This window comes from Gastrolobium bilobum, unplaced genomic scaffold (assembly GCF_033153095.1).
Source record: "Gastrolobium bilobum isolate Gb01-03AN ecotype WA unplaced genomic scaffold, APGP_CSIRO_Gbil_v1 utg5634, whole genome shotgun sequence".
NCBI lineage: Eukaryota > Viridiplantae > Streptophyta > Magnoliopsida > Fabales > Fabaceae > Gastrolobium > Gastrolobium bilobum.
Genome location: NW_026898133.1, coordinates 109,191 through 127,060, shown reverse-complemented (window position 1 = coordinate 127,060; position 17,870 = coordinate 109,191). Strand labels below are relative to the sequence as shown.

The 17,870-nt window shown below is 32.8% G+C and overlaps 1 protein-coding gene across 1 annotated transcript; it reads left to right on the top strand.

The window, feature by feature from the left end:
• Positions 1-12,166: 12,166 nt before the first annotated feature.
• On the top strand, positions 12,167-17,609 carry LOC133313062 (protein KINESIN LIGHT CHAIN-RELATED 1-like). Its single transcript, XM_061514370.1, has 3 exons — positions 12,167-13,427; positions 15,420-16,328; positions 16,949-17,609. The coding sequence occupies exons 1-3, from the start codon at positions 12,853-12,855 to the stop codon at positions 17,181-17,183; spliced, it is 1,719 nt and encodes a 572-aa protein (XP_061370354.1). The 5' UTR covers positions 12,167-12,852; the 3' UTR covers positions 17,184-17,609.
• The last annotated feature ends 261 nt before the right edge of the window (positions 17,610-17,870 follow it).

Genomic DNA, 17,870 nt, shown 5'->3' with positions numbered 1-17,870 from the left:
TACTATAGCAATATAGTCTAAGTGATCCCGAAAGAGACAATGAAAAGTTTGGAAAGGAAAAGCATCAAGGCTATCCATAATCTAGCGATGTGTTTTGATGCTAATGTGTTTTGCTTCTAATTTGATAAGTGTACACATGTCTTCGTAGACTTCAGAGAATTTATAGAGAAATTTGATGTCATTGAATGCAAGTTTGGTTTCAAATTGTGCCTATAGATTTTATTATGTGCACTTGATTGTTCTTTATTATTCTGTTCAGATGGGACTTTCCAGTTTTACAAAATGAACATCATCTACAGTAAAAGCAGCATAATCTCCCTCAACTAAAATACAATACAGATCAAAATATAAGTGTACCAATTAATATATGAATAATAATGGAAAAAAGAAAAAATCTTGAACCAACTACAGGAAAGCATCAGAATATGGAAAGAAAGCTTCTATGACTATTATAAATTATCAGAATTTGATCTCCAATTCTAGCTCATAGATTGTGCTTTGTTAATTTATTTTAATTTTGTATACCAACCAATGTCCGAAGTCCTAACAAACCAAACTAATCCGATTTCGGATTTAAGTCTCTCCACCATCTTCAGGAATTGTGACTCTAAGAAATCGAACCCATTAGTTAACAAGGAACCATAAATGTTGTCATTTACGTTGAAACTGATGCAGTAAGCAGTGCAACAAGGTCATTGAATTCAATGTCTATCACTGCTGTTCTCTGGATCTATTCTTTTAGTTTTTTTGCTAAATCCTCTGGATTCTATTCTATCTTCAATGTTTAAACCTCTCCCAGTATTTCATTTGCCTCACTGGTTGCAAGTTTTGAAGAAACTGAAACGACTTCAACAACAGAAAATCCAGAAGATATCCATTTAACCATTAATAGTATAGCCAATTCACACGCATTGATATAGTTGTCATTTGCTTCATAATGTGGAAAGAAATAGAATAAGATTTCAACTCAAAACAGAACCCCCTTGACTCCATAAATGAAGAAAAACCCTTCCAAAAACAAAGATTTCCAAGCATTATTCACTAAGAGTAAGACATGCTTAAATTTGACATCCACTTAAGCATTATACAGTAGAAACCTGTTATCTTCACCAGTGAAGCAGAAAATCTCATCCTCTATCAAACTCCATGGTAACTACCACTCCTCGTCAAACCCCGACCAGTGAGGGTGAGATGAGGGCAATCTCTGTAAGTAACATTATCCTTGCATATTTACAAAGAGATTATTTCCTTGAATCGAACCAATCACCTTTCAGTCATAAAAGAATAATTTTTCCACTACTCGAGGCTAGCCCTCTTCAAATTCCAGGGTAACCATTTATGCAGATTTATTACTTGCCCAGCTCAGAGCCTCAGATTGAGGAATGATATTTTAATAAACATAAGGAATTTATTTTGATAGAGAGGGAACTAGGTAGCATCTGCAAATGGTTGAAACTTGAAACTTTCCCTTCCACCCTCTGTCAGGAGGGTGCCAACAGAACACAGATCATTGGCACCATAAACTTCAAGTCTTCAACCAATATAAAAGGTGAAAACTGAAGATTTCAAGCCATAAAACAAAAACGTACTGATTTTTACAGATATCTTTTGGTTCAATTTAGTTGATAAAGTCAAGAGAAAAGTACAAACCTACCAATATGTAGCAATCAACAGCTAACTTCCTTCTTGCTTTACTCTAACCATAAGATTAATAGGTTCATGAAACGATCTATATCATCTCACTAGTTTCAAATCCAGCGGTTATACAAACCAGTGATCCTTAAGATAAAACGAAAAAATAAAATAAAATAAAAACTACCTACAAATTTCTTGACATGTAGATCCATGAATTTTACAAAACAAAAAGACTCATTTTTTCATGACATGATCAATAACAGAAACACCCCAAGAACAGAAACAGTGAAAACTCAGAAGACAAACCCCACAAAAGATCATGAGATTGAGATCATGGTGTGATGAAGAGATCAAGGATGAAGCTTGGAGTTAGAGGCATGAGGGGTGGTGGGACCCTCTTGGGGGAGATGAGAGATGGGGTTGGTGAGCATGAGAGGACGATCATCATTGTCATCTTCGTTGTCAATGGTGCTGAGATTGATGCAAGAACAACGCTCCAGTGAAGCAAAGAAAGCAGATGCCATGTTTGTGCCAACCCAATTGGCCACACGGTCCAGTTTGTCGCATGACATGAAGCCACAGTTGTTGTTGTCCATTTTCATTTCTCAAAGGATTAGGAATTGGAATTGAATATGCAAAAAAAGCATAGAACTTTGTGGAGAGATGAAGATCAATAATAGTGTGTTGTTGCCTTTTTCTTCTTTGTTTGTTGTTTGTTTCCGCAGTGGACTCATCTTTCCTTAATCGGTTTATTAAGGAACACACTGTCGAATGGAATGCATTTCTGAAGCACCGACACTTCAACTTTGACGTGTGGTGTCTCATATTTTGGTGGAGACCTCAAAAAAAGTTTTTATTTTCAATTATTAGATTTATTGAATTATAATTATTATTTATTGAGTTTAATATAAGTATTTTTTGCAAAATGGATGAGTATTATAAATTTAGCTTCATTTTTTTGTTAAATTATTAAATATTAAATATAATATACACTACATAAATTAAAAATATTATTTACTATCAAATTTTGTTCTAACGTGTCAAAATCTAACATTTTTTAAAATTAATGTGTCGAAGTGTCGTGTCGTGTTTCATATCTTGTGTCTGTATCGGTGCTACATAGATTGTGACTGTGTCATGTGATGTTTTATCTAACATGACATTGTCATATTATTGAGAAATTATAATAACGAAAGAGAGAAAATATTAGGATAAATAGTTATAAAATCATAAATATTAATTTATTTTTGTATGGTTATAATTCTTCCGTATAAATATATCATGTTAAATAAAATACAGGAAAAATTCATTTCTAATTATTTTACCTTGAACATAACATGCTACAATTTTGGCAGTTAAAGTAAAAAGTTAATAATAGGTCTATGTTCCGTTGCTATCACGCGCTTTACGCAATCGATCGGATCATATAGATATCCAGAACGCTCCCCTACCGATTTATTATTTGTACACCCCACAGCTTCGGCAGATCGCTTAGCCCTGTTCATCTTTGGCGCAAGAGCGCTCGATCAGTGAGCTATTACGCACTCTTAAAAATAGATGTAACTCCAGTTACTTCAGAAATGGTAAGATCTTTGGTGCAAGAACGCAAAAAGAGGGGTTGATCCGTATCATCTTAACTTGGTACTAAAATGTGCGTTTGTCATTTCAAAGCATATAAAATTAGGAAAAAGTGTATGTCATTTTAAATGATGTAAAGTTGTGTTATTTTATGTGAGAGAAAAAGATAAATCATGGGAGAGAGAGTGGACAAAAGAATAAAGGTGTGAGACCTACTTCTTTGTGAGAGTGAAACGACACAAATTGTGTCATTTAAAATAACAAACACTTTTTCCATAAAATTAACGTATTTTAGGGTGAGAAAAACAATTGCACAATGAAAGATAATGATGGAGGAGAGTGAGAAGTCACTACTAGAAAAGTCTTTATTATCGATGAAATTTTTTGACGAAAAAAATCCCGTTGAAATGACTGACAGAATTTTTCACGGAATCTGTTTTCCGTCCAAAATTTTGACGAAAAATCGATTCCGTCAAAAGTTTTGAACAAAAATCAGATTCTGTCGAAAACTTTTGAAAAAAATAAATGAAAAAAAAAATATTTGTGGACTTTTCGATGGAATTTAGATTCTGTTGAAAATTTTCGACAGAAAATGAATTCCGTCGAAAACTTTTCAAAAAAAATAAATGAAAAAATAATGTATTTGGGAACTTTTCGACGGAATTTAGATTTTGTGAAAAAATTTCGACGAAAAATGAATTCCGTCGAAAACTTCTGAAAAAAATAAATGAAAAAGAAATTATATTTGTGGACTTTTTGACGGAATTTAAATTCCGTTGAAAGTTTTCAACGAAAAATAAATTCCTTCGAAAACTTTTGAAAAAAATAAAGGAAAAAGAAAATATATTTGTGGGCTCTTCGATGGAATTTAGATTCCGTCGAAAATTATTGACGAAAAATGAATTTCGTCGAAAACTTTAGAAAAAATAAATGAAAAAGAAATTATATTTGTAGACTTTTCGATGGAAATTGAATTTCGTCGAAAACCTTTAAAAAATAAATGAAAAAGAAATTACACTTGTGGACTTTTCTACGAAATTGCAATTATGTCAAAAACCTTTTGAAAAAATAAATGTGAAAACAATTACATTGTGGACTTTTTGACGGAATTGAGAAATTATATACAAAATAAATGTAAAACAAATGTTGAGAAAGTTACTAATTAGAGAAATATTGATAACCCTGGTGAATAATCAATAGTATTCTAATAATCAGACTTGGTGACTTATGTTGATTTCTATTGACTTATTATCTCCACGGTGCATTAAAACATACATCGATGAAAGAAGTATGCATGTGCATGTGCATCCGTCGAAAATCGCAATAAAAAATAATTCAAAAAATAAATTTTATTTATGAATTAGTGATAGATATTATATTTTTTTATGTAATTATAAATTAGATATCGATGTGATTATAACTATTATTTTATAATTAGATTGATTGACTAATATATTACCAAATTCATAATTAATATTAGGAAGATTGTTGACATTTCATTTCCTTCCTCCTCCTTTTCACTTTCCCTTTTTCACAGTATAATATACTCTGGTTTGAAGAAATCATATTTGTGAAATTATAGAACAACTCTGGCTCCAAGGGAATTCTACTTGTCATATAAACATGGTCAGGGTTCACATACCAAAATGACGTAGTTTAATTAAATATGACACAAAGTTATGTCATTTAAAATGACACAAAGTTATCTCATTTAAAATGATAAATAATTTTTCCTTTATAAATAATAGTTATGGATGAAGGTTATATTTCCAATGACAAAGTTATGTTATGTCTTTTATTAATAACACATTAACATTTTTTTTTCGTTAATTAATATTTTTCATCAGTTTCATGTGAGTCTTTTTATGACTTTCAAATATGATTTTTTTTTTTCATTTTAACTTAACATTTGAGAAATTATTTTTTCGAAATAAAATGAGGGTTCCATCTTAATCAACCCGGCCAGGGTTTCATCTTAATCAAGCAACAATTAATACACTGGCATGATATATACATATATATGTGTGTGTGTGCGCGCACACACACACATGTATATATATATATGAAAGGGCAAAGGCAATAGCTGTGAGTATTATTGATTTTACAACATTATATTAACTTCGAAAGCTGATTAGTTTTAATGCACTTGACTTTAACACAGCAATTTTGTTCTATGTTTTTATTAGGATGACTTTACGAGAATGAGGAAAGAGAGAGACAGTCAGGTCACTCCAGGAGAGAATGCTAGCAGTGCAGTCTCGGATAATGAATTAATCTTGCAGGCGGCTGGTAGGGTTAGCCGTAAAGGCCGGGTCTACAGTTTAGGTACACGGGCAGAAGCATATAAGCAATCTCGGTTCTCCAGCAAACTACCACTTGGAGTGTCCCAGCATGAGCATGATAGGATGCACACATTGATTATACAGTTGCAGGGTACGTTTGCACAACAAGAGAAGAGGGTTGCACAGCAAGAGGAGAGGTCTGCACAACAATAGAAAAGGGTTGAGCAACAGGATAGTCTCATGGATATGATGCAGAGGCAAATGGATAAAATGGAAAAGCTTATGCGAAGGCTTCCTGAGGCATTATCTGATATCGAGGACGACGACGAGACTCAGCCCCTGTCTCAGGACCTAGGTGATGACCGTGATCATGCACGTCATCCACCAGCATGACTTTTGTATCTTGATTGGATGTATTTGACATGGACTATTGTACATGGACTGTTTTCATTACTATATGACAGAGACTTTTGTATATGTATGTCCCTTTTGATTAGTATATGTCTTGGACATTCATAGATGTTGGACTCTTTTGATTAGTATATGACAGGAACTTTTGTATATATATGTCCCTTTTGATTAGTATGTGTCTTGGACATTTATATATATAGGTCTCTTTTGATTAGTATATGACAGGGACTTTTGTGTATGTATGTACGCCTCTTTTGATTAGTATATGTCTTGAGAATTTATACATATAAGACTCTTTTGATTAGTATATGACAGAGACTTTTGTACACATAATTATATTAAGATCATTTCATTTTGATATGTTATCAACTTTCATTATATTTGTTTATTAGGAGAAAAACATAAATTGGTATTAATTTTATAGAGAGAAATTAAAAAAAAAAATCGACGGAAAAGCAATTTTGTCAAAAATTGATAGAATAATTTTTGACAGAATTTCATTCATTTTTCGTCGAAATTTTTTGACGGAATATGTTTTCCGTCGAAAATTATTCCAAGATTTTTTGACGGAATTTTATTCATTTTCCGTCGAAAATTTTGGCCGGAATTTCATTCATTTTTTGTCGAAACTTTCCACGAAAAATATTCCGTCGAAAATTTTCTACGGAAATAATGTGTGTCAAAAATTTTTGACAGAATCGCTAATTCCGTCGAAAAAATCATTACCAACGAAGAGATACTCGACAGCTTCATTTTCGTTGATAATTCCTTCGGAAACTTCATTTTCGACAGAATTTTTCCATCGAAAAAATAGCATTTTTTAGTAGTGAGTTATTCAGAGTTTTTTAATCTAAATATTAAATAAATCACTACTATTTAATTTAAAATGACATAACTCTATGTCTTTTAAAAAGGAAAATATTTTTCCCAATATTATTACATGATGCATAATAAGACATTTTTGTTATGGTAACTCGCATTTTTGTGTATCCCATGATTTTATTCCAATATTCTAAAAATTTAAGGTGCAAATAAGGTGTGAGTTTTATTCCTTTCTCAAATTTATCTCTTAAAAAAATAAAAAATATAATATAAGATCTTTAACGTGTTTTCACTTTCCATTTAAGTTTCTGAATTGAAGTGATTAGTTATAGAAAAATATATTTCTAATGTTTTGTCTTGTGTAATACATAAAAGTGAGTAAAATTCAATTTATTTTTCTCTCTTCTCCTTATAAGTAGGTCTTACTCACTTTTTTGTATATTGAATGAGACAAAACATTGTCTATGTAACGTAAGAAACATATTCCGATTCGTTATATATGTAATATCATAACCTAAACCTTGTGACCAAACTGTCACGAATTTAATTCTCACGGCCTCCATTTCCTTTTTTCTCTCCTAATTTTGAAATAAAGTAGATTTTAACCATTTTTTTTTTTTGGTAAACTTAACTAGGGGTGTCAAAACAGGTTGACACGACACGAATTCGACACGACACGAATACATCAACACTAACACGACACGGATTTTTATTCGTGTCAAAATCTTCAACACTGACACGACACGAATTTTTTGCGGGTTGACACGACACGACATGAATAACACGCGAAATAAAGGTCAAAACAGTAATTGACAAAAAAATTTAAAAAAATGGATCGAAATTAAAAAAATTAAAATAATAATAATAATAAATTAAAAATATAATAATTTAAAAAAAAATACGGATCGACACGAACACGACACAAATTTTTTACGTGTCATTTTTCCAACACGAACACGACACGAATTTTTTTGCCAAACACAAATTTTCGTGTCGTGTCGCGGGTCGACCCGCGTGTCAAAACTTATATTGACAATCCTAAACTTAACCAGTATTTTTGTATTAATTGTTTTTCAGTTGAATGAATGTTAATATAAAAATATTTTAAACTTACAGTTCATTTATAAAATACTTCATAATTACTTTGAAGAATATGTAAAAATTGTGAATTTGTTGTAAAATTAATACTTGCTTAAATTTCACCAAAAAAGAAAGTAATAATTGCATAATTTTTACATCCATAAATTAATGTGGAGCATAGGAAGAAAAACAAATATAAAATGGTTTCGTCTAAAAACAATAAAAAAATTACGTACAACCTCATTAATCGTGTGTCCAAACTCACTATAAGTAAACACATGAAAGTCTGAATAAATTATGCCAAACTCATTTGACATTTGCTTCAATAAGTAAGAGTTTGGACATGAATAAACTTGCTTGTGATTTTCAGAAGTTCATAAAAAAATAAGATTGGGTGAACAAGCAAATGGAACAATTTAGTTGTTAGATTAATGTTACCTATTAGCCCATGTCTAAACGTTGGTAGTTAGATTTAATGTTACCTATTTATGTTTTGTTGAATTCAATTAATGTCATTTAGTTGCAAATTTTTTTTCATAGGGAATTGAAGATTTTTAATATGTTAGTGAACATTTAGTTGTACAATGACAAATTCAAAAATGTGTAAATAATTTTTTTCATAGAAAATGTTTTAGAGTAATTTAGCAACTTAAATTTTAAAAATTCTCTTCATTTATAATTTAATCTTTAATATTAATTTATCCAAAAAAATCTTTAATATTAATTATGTGTATGAGTTGATCTTTTAAATTGAGTGATAATTTGTATTTATGATTTTTCTAGATCCATCTCATGGGTTCATATCTTAACAGCCTAATAGTAAGTGAGCAGCCAAAGAAGTTAAGGATAATAACCTTATCTTATCACTAGGAGATAAGTGATATGTCACTCATCCTATTTGACCAAGAGTCTTAATCCAATTAGGACAAGACCTGTTTGATAGACAAGATATTATAGGATATGATAGGATAAAAGAGACAGATAAGAGTACGATATGATATGAGACTAATAAACTCACATCATATCATGTGTTTGATGTGCACTAGATAAACAGTCTGAGAGGGTAATATTATCATATCCGATGTTTGAGAGGAACCATATAATGTTATGCTATGTTACACTGACACTTAAAAAAAAACCTGACGTATTATGTCTGACACTCCCTGACACTCTAACACGTGTTACAGAGACTCAAAAAGGGTTCAAAGGTTAAGTTGCACTGTGTTTTTAGTTCCAACTATTAGATTCATTAGATTACGATTACTATTATATTGAGTTTAATATAAATATTTGTGATAGAGTATATTGTCTATTTTTTGTACATATTTTACTTATTTCTCTCAGATTATAACAATAAAAATTTACATCTTATGTTTTTTTGCAAAATTGATGTGTATTATAAGTTTAACTTTATTTTTTGTTAAATTATTGAATATTAAATATTATTTAATATCATGTCCTAACGTATCGAAATATAATATTTTTTAGAATTAACGTGTTAGAGTGTCGTGTCTCATGTCCGGTGACGGTGCAACATATGTGCTATGATATGTTATAAATAGACAAAATACCTTTTTTAACATAATTTTATATGATTTTTTAAAATTGATTTTTAAACTATTTATTTATTTATTTACACATTAGTTCTTATTTTAAATTATTTAAAAAATTTAAAAGACATAATTTTAAATTAAATATATTAAAATACATAGATTACTCACAAAATTTTAAAAAATAAAAAAATATACCTCGCCAGATAAATTTTTAAAAATTGTTTTAAATTATTTGACAATATTGGTGGCCGGTGGCTAATGACAGCGGGTGGTGTTGGTGGCAGTTGTGAAGATGTCGACAATGGGTGGTGGTGACTGGTGATGGCATTGGTAATGGCCGATGATAATTGTGATGGCTGATTAATAGCGACAACAACGATGGCAAGTGGTGGCAACAATGGTTGGGGGTGAAGGTGGCCCAAGGTAGTACCTGGCTGGTGATGGGGGTGGTTAGTGGAAGTAGTGGTAATGGTGGCATTGTGACAATTGTGGTGGCTGATAGCAGCAATGGTGGTGGACTAGTGGCAATGGCCAATGGTAACGGCAACGATGGTGGTGGTTGGTGCAATGGTGGCAGGTGGAAGTGATGGTGGTGGTGGTGGTACCTAATTGTGGCAGTGGTGGTTAGGGGTAGTGCTAGAAGCCGCTGATGGCCGGCAGTGGCAACGACAAGGACTAACCCTCACATGCTTAGCAAACTTCGTAGGAGAAGTGCATAAGGCTATATTTGGAATGAGAAGGATGTGACATTTGCTATCCTATCTTGTCCATTTCTAACCCGAGTCCTCTCTTAGCATAGCTTATCCTGTTGCGGACACGATAAAATGAGTCAACATGATAAGCTTATCATGTCCTATTGGTTCATCAAACAATGAATAAAAGTAGGATATAATATTTTATCCTATCTTGTCCTCTGTATCCTGGCCACCAAACGGACCATAAGTCTACGGGTAATCTACATATAAAAGGGAATTAAGACCATTAGTTACACACTGTACGCTCTAGTATTCTTTGATTGTTCATGTTTTGGCTATGCCGACATCTTTGTGCACAATGTGATCCATTGTGATATCTCATTTATAAACACCTGCGAGCATACTGATCCTACATAAAAATACCAATCACCATGGAATTGATCAATGATTAAATTCGAAAACTAAATTATAAGCAAAGAATAATTTGAAGGATTAAGATGGTTAGCATCACCAAGACTCAAGACTGATAGTTGGGAAAATTCCCAGCATCCAAGGCTAAGATGCGCACAAATCAAGACCAGTTCCTATCACTTTTGTTACACTGTGCGCCTTAAAGTCCGACATAGTGGGCCTTCCTCACTTGCCTTTCTCTCTTCATCCTGAAGCTTTCAGGATTCGAACTTAGATGAAATGTAGACCATAAGAAATAGAATTTCGAACTTGGAAAAAAATCGATATCTTATATGATCTTTACTTTTCACAGTAGATTACGTGTGTGGTTAGAATATATAAACAAATATTTTTTATTTTATTTTTTTTTGTAATAAAACAAATATTTTTTAGATAAGATAGTTACTCTACAACAAAGTCTTGACTTAATTACAACCATTTTTTAATGTGAGAGAATCCATTTCTTAAATTATTTGTGATTTCCCTTCTGTTTTTGTCCTAAATCAAATTACGATAATTTTTTTTTTTTTTTATCGCAATGATCACAACTTAAAAATGCAAACTTCAATGCGAAGCATTCATATTTTGTAATTCCTCAAAAATATTAAGGTTAAAAATTAGAAAAAATATTTGTTCTTTCAAAAAGGACAATTATTTTAGTTAAAATTATTATTATTTATGAATTATTTTTTCTGTAGCTATTGCAGATAAGTTATCTGCAGTAAGTCCAATACGACGTTGTATTGCGGCGGAAATCATGGTATTTTATAATTTTAATTTATTTTAAGATTATTATAGTCTTTATAATTATAATTTTTTAATCTTTCAATCGCAAAACAACGTCGTTTTGAAAGTAAATACAGATAACTTAACTGCATTAACTGCAGAAATAGTTTTCCGATTATTTATTTAATATTTAAATTTAAAAAAGCCTCACATTTTCTCTTATCATTATTTCTGTTTCCTTCATTATAAAATATAATAATTTTAACTAAAATGACATAATTTTATGTTATTTAAAAAGACAAATACTAATTCTCAAAAATTAATAATTTATCTTATCCAATGAATACCGGTGGCAATGTTTAAAAATGTGAGTTTGAATTCAAGATCGAAAATTCAATCTTTCCAAAAACATTCTTCGGAGAGAGCTTTTATATTTTATCTGAGAAAGGATATACTTACCACTAAAAAAATCTATCAGTTTTACAAATAAATTAGTTGTCGTTGATTTTCGTCAATCTAACGATTATAATTTGTTAGAAATTATTTGGTCGCATTTATTAATTAATTATTAATTTTGAATAAACTCAATAAATTATAATCATTAGATTGATGAAAATCAATGGTAATTAGTTTGGTTGCAAAGATAGTAAACTTTTTTGATAGTAAGTATCTCATGCCCCTATATATTTTATGTACTAAAATTAACATAAATTAAAAGCAATTTTGGAAAGCATATGTACTTATCTTTTATGTATGGATTAATATCATAATATATAAGAATTTCCTTCAAAATGCCAACAAAAATAAAAATAAAAATTCTATATGTACTAAAAAAAACAATAATAAAAATTCTATCACTGTTACGGGTATGACAGGAGCAAGACTTTTCTCATTTGGTAAAAGAAGACATTGCTTCGTAACCAGTAAGCAAATGCACCATAAAACAAAAAGAAGAATAAGAAACTGAAGAGGTAGCGTGGCTTCTCTGCAACTCAATTTCCAAGTTCCCACTTCCAAACATTGCACACTCAAAACTCTGCAATCATGGATTTTGTGTCTCTGTTCTTGCCCTTTTTCCTTGTGAAGATTGTCCTCAAATTAAAGTACCCAAATAACATGATCATGAGGCGTCTCTTCCAAGCAACATTCCACTACTACCATCCCTAATCCATTCCTCATCAAACTCTTACTTTATCTAGCTTTCCACTATTCTAAACAAAATTCAGTTCCTTCCTTCTTCCTTTGCTTTCTTCTTCTTTTTTTTTTTTTTAAACACCCAATCATACCCCACATATTTAGCTGTAAATATATACACATTCTAGGTCTTTTGTGCCCTATTTCATGCCACCATGAATCATGGACATTCAAATTAGAGAATAAAGTTTCCATTTTTTTTTCAACAACTTACAGAACTCATAATTCAGAAATTGAATCGTGGGGATTCAAATTAGAAAATAAAGTTTCCTTTTTTCCCCAATTTGTAGTACCCAAAACCCAGAATTGAGACATGGGCACTCAAATTAAACAAGAAAGTAACACAAAACCGAGAAATTGAATCGTGGGCATTCAAGTTAGTGAAGAAAGTTTCAATTTTGAATTGTGGGTATTCAATCTTTGGCCATGCCAGGGTTGTTCGCCGTGGAAACCCCACCTCAAACACAGCCGTTTGGCGTTTTCCTCCGTGGACCGCCGCAGGATGAGCCCTCCGACGGCGGCGAGCACCGAAACCCATCGCCGGCGGCGAAGCGAACCATCAAGAAAACGCTGATCATTGACGAGTCCTCCCTGGACAACCCGGATCTGGGTCCGTTTCTTCTGAAGTTGGCCCGAGATACTATAGCTTCGGGTGACCCGAATAAGGCACTGGATTATGCTATTCGGGCATCCAAGTCTTTTGAGCGGTGTTCGGGTTCGGGTCTGGAGCTTGCCACGTGTTCACACGTTGTTGCTGCGATATACAGCAGTTTGGGGCGGTTCGATGAGGCGGTTGAGGCTTTGGAGCAGTCCATTTTGTGGCTGGATATTGAAAACGGGTCGGGTCATTCCCTGGCGAAGTTTTCCGGGTACATGCAACTTGGGGATACGTATTCTATGACTGGGCAGATGGATAGATCCATTTCGTGTTATGAGTCGGGTTTGAAGATCCAAATGGAGACTCTGGGTAAGTCCGACCCGAGAGTTGCAGAAACTTGTAGGTAAAGTAACACATCTTATCCATCCTAGATTGCCATATGGCCCTACATAAAAAAATTGTCTGTGTATTGATTTTTTTAGTTTGTTAATAATGGGTCTTTTATTTTATTTTATTTTATTTTATTTGTCTGTTGGTTTTGGGGCTCCACAGCCACATGTTTAGCTTTTAAAATTATTTAGTATTTTTAATTGATTAAAACTAAATCAGTTGTAGGTAGTTGATTCCTTTGTTCTTCATTTTTTGTATTACCTTAGAAAACTAACTAATTTAGTATGAGTCATAATGATTATAAAATTGTAAGACTTTTGTGTAAACGACAAAGATAATTAGTTTATGAAAATGCAAAAACTTTATTCTATTATTTGAAGAATCCCAATTCACAAGTACCGGTTATATTAGTCTTTATGTACCAAACATATTAGTTTTAAAGAAAAGCTAACATAATCTTTATGATTTATTAAGAATTAGAGTTGATTTTTTGCATTTTAAATAACTAGTATATTCGTTGTCAAATTTTCATAAATAAATTTTGAGTTTACCAGCTAAAACTTATCTAGTGCCTTAATCTATTGTGGAGTTATGGACTAAAAAAATTGGGCGGTTTATTTGTCTTGACATATGGATAGAGATAAATGATTATAGGCTTTATAGCCATTATCCAATAGTCGTCACATCTGCAATGGCATATGCACCACCGCAGTTATGTGTAATTTATAATATGAGTCAGTGTTGTGCTGTGCTGGACGATACGGTGTTGATAACCATGGGGCTGTGGAGTGGACCATGCAATGGTTTTGGAATCTACACAGAAGTCGGTTGAACCTTCTTGGAAGTTGGAACTAAGCTACCTTGGTCTCTCCTCTCCATATAAAACAAAACACTTTTTTTTTCTTTTCTTTTTTTGGCTTATGATAACAAAAAGCTCCTTCCTTTTGTACTTAAGCAGCAGCAGAAAAATGCTGCTTCTTTGAACAGGTGCTAGTTAAACTAAATGCCATCATTTGAGGAACTGGTTTAATGAAGTGAATGAAGAGCTTTAGAATCATCAGAAAGTATAACCAAGGTGTATGTTTGAATGCAAATTGTTTCATCTTCTTTTCTTAGTCCATTGGAATGAAGAATAATTTATCAATAATCATTTATTCAAATGGCAATGAGCTTGTTCCTCTTGATCAAAGATATCAAAGTTCGAGTTTTGAAAATGGAAAAAATTGTATTGGGAGGGTTGCCCGTGGTACGAACCGACATTGCTCATATTATCTTTGGAAGGAGCATAAGATCTTAATCTCAGTCCTCAGACTTGTCCAGCACTCAGGATTAGTCTCTTTTTTGCGCTATTTAGTAATAGTATAGTAATCAATTCTATAAATCTATGAACTGCCCCACAACCAAATAAAATATTTTATTCGTCTTATTATGAATTAAGACTTTCGTATATAGCTAGAACGACCCCCATAAATTGCAAATACTAATTTGTTCAAAATGAATCGTATTGAAGCTATAGCATCATCATTAGCCGGAATCGAAATATCTGCGAGCCGGTTCAAAGAACCGAGGCTTGTAGGGAACCCGGGGGAGCCTACCCGTCTCAAAAAAATAATTAGCATTGGTATCCAAAAATAAAATAAAATAAATAAATAAATTGGACTACGTAATTGAGAATTTTGATTTCAATTAAGAGAGTAGCTTTACTGTGAAGAACAATTTTGTGACGATTTTTCTTACAATGCAATTGATATCGCCTTCAATTAGTCCACTAGTGAGAGTCTCTATAAGTTAAAATGTACGTTGTCTCTTTTTAGGTGAAACCCTTTGCCATATTATCTGTTTTTTAGGTAAAACTCTTGGAGATAGTGTATTCTTTCCGTCTTGTAATGGACATAAGAGAAGTTGATTCTTTATATTTACATTGTCTTGTTGATATCATGTCTGGTTAGAAGGATTAGAGCATTGTTGTGAATTTCTCCAAATAATTGCTTTCCTTGAAGTGCAGGTACTTAGCTGAAGCCCATGTTCAAGCCATGCAATTTGATGAGGCAGAGAACTTTTGCAAGAAGAGTCTTGAAATTCATAGGGAGCATTGCTCACCTTCTTCCCTTACAGAAGCAGCTGATAGGCGTCTTATGGCTCTTATATGTGAGGCAAAGGGAGATTATGAACCAGCACTTGAGCACCTTGTCCTAGCCAGCATGTCAATGATTGCTAATGGACAAGACAATGAGGTTGCAGCTATTGATGTTAGCATTGGAGATATTTACTTGTCACTAGGTCGTTTTGATGAGGCTGTTTTTGCCTATCAGAAAGCACTAACAGTGTTCAAATCCACTAAGGGTGAAAATCACAGTTCTGTGGCATTAGTTTACATTCGCCTTGCTGACCTTTACTACAAGACAGGAAAATTAAGAGAGTCAAAATCCTATTGTGAAAATGCCTTAAGAATATACAGCAAACCCGTGCCTGGAACAACCCATGGAGAGATTGCAAGTGGTTTAACTGAAATCTCTACCATCTATGAAGCTCTAAATGAGCCCGAGGACGCGCTAAAGCTCCTGAAGAAGGCGGTGAAATTATTGGAGGATATCCCTGGACAATATAGGACAGTAGCAGGAATAGAAGCTCAAATGGGAGTGATTTTCTACATGGTTGGGAGGTATGTGGATGCTTGGAAATCTTTTGAGAATGCTATCACAAAGCTGAGAACCAGTGGGGAGAGGAAATGTGCATTTTTTGGAGTTGTGTTGAACCAGATGGGCCTAGCATGCGTGCAACTGTATAAGATAGCGGAGGCTGCAACGCATTTTGAAGAAGCAAGAGAGATATTGGAGAGGGAGTGTGGAACATATCATTTGGACACTCTAGGTGTCTATAGCAATCTTGCAGCAACTTATGATGCCATGGGGAGGTAAGTTTACATTTACTTGCACATGTTAAATCACGAATTTCCTCATCCATGTCTTTATAAGTTGGGATTTTATGGGGAGTAATTTTTTCGCACACGTTAAGTGACTCCCATGGTTTTTGTCTCTTTATATCATGATATGCGTATAGGGCGAGATTGGAGTAGTTATAAAACTGTTCTTTTGTAATTGGAAGGTCACGGGTTTTAATCTGTGAAACAGCCTTTTTGCAAATTTGCAAGGGTAAGATTGCGAAAAAGAATTGCTCTCACCCTACCCTCGCTAGTCGGGGTTTAATAAGGTGTCTCAAGCTTACTGTGGCTCTGTTTGGTTTTTCCTCTCAAATACATGGACAAGCATGTTGTTGCACCATAGGAATTTCCACATTATCTCTATGAGAACTGATTGTTTCATCTTCCTGTAGTTTGACTTCAAAAGCATTTTAATATTTGTACATTTTTTGGTCAGTGTAGAAAGGAATCAGTATAGGATTTTTGTGATTCATGAAATATAGCATTTTCTTGGCATATAAGATATAAAGATGTGATGAATGCTTCTTGCTGGATGAAAATGAAATCTTTGATTATTTTTTTTTTTTTTTCTCCTTAATGTTATTTGTGTACAGAGTTGAAGATGCCATTGAGATATTGGAATACATACTCAAGATGAGAGAAGAAAAACTTGGAACTGCAAATCCAGATGTTGATGATGAAAAGAAAAGACTATTTGAGCTTTTGAAAGAAGCAGGAAGAGTTCGGAATAGAAAGGGAAAATCACTTGAAAACCTTATAGATTCCAAATCCTTAAAGATGAAGAAGGAAGGAAAAAGGAGATGGGGTGCTTTTGGTTTCAGAACTTAAAGAGGTCTTATCTTAAAATAAAACAAAAAAAATCGTTACACGATCTCTTTTCTTTTGCATTTTGGAGAAGTTGTGAAGGTTTTAAAACTGAAGGGGCTTCCCTGTTCCTATATATTTCAAAAGTAATTATGGTTTCACATAATTTTTGGTCATTTGATGAAAAAAAGGGGAGATAGGAAAGGAAATGAGGAGTGATGATTGATATTATGTGAATTCTGTGAATGAAAGTCATGTAAAAGTTATATAGCTCATTTTCTTTTTCTTTTTCTCTTGCTGATTATTTATTTTTAATATGCTTTTTTGGTGATGCCGGAACATTAGATCCTAAGTCAATAACCCTTTGATAGGCTTGAGATAAGAAGACCATGAATATTTGTAATAATAATAATAAAAAAGACCATGAATATTCGACCTGGGAAATAATAACTTACTCCAATTGCTGAAGCTTCAAGGGATGTGTGTGTAGCAGGATCATCTTAGACCAGTGTAAGAATAATAAGTCTTACATCAAATCTTAACCATTGATTTTTTGCATCTAACTGTTAAGATTTATTAGGTCTCACTCGTTAATTAATTTTTAATTCTCAATAAATCTCAACCGTTAGATGCACGAAAATCAACGGTTAAGATTTAGTGCACGATTTATTATTCTTACACCAGTGTGTGTGTGTGTGTGTGTGTGTGTGT

What these genes read in the sequence shown, in the direction of transcription:
- LOC133313062 (XM_061514370.1), top strand. Translation starts at nt 12,853, where the DNA reads ATGCCAGGGTTGTTCGCCGTGGAAACCCCACCTCAAACACAGCCGTTT. An exon ending in AGAGTTGCAGAAACTTGTAG is followed by an intron (nt 13,428 to 15,419) that starts GTAAAGTAACAC and finishes CTTGAAGTGCAG; the next exon opens with GTACTTAGCTGAAGCCCATG. An exon ending in ACTTATGATGCCATGGGGAG is followed by an intron (nt 16,329 to 16,948) that starts GTAAGTTTACAT and finishes ATTTGTGTACAG; the next exon opens with AGTTGAAGATGCCATTGAGA.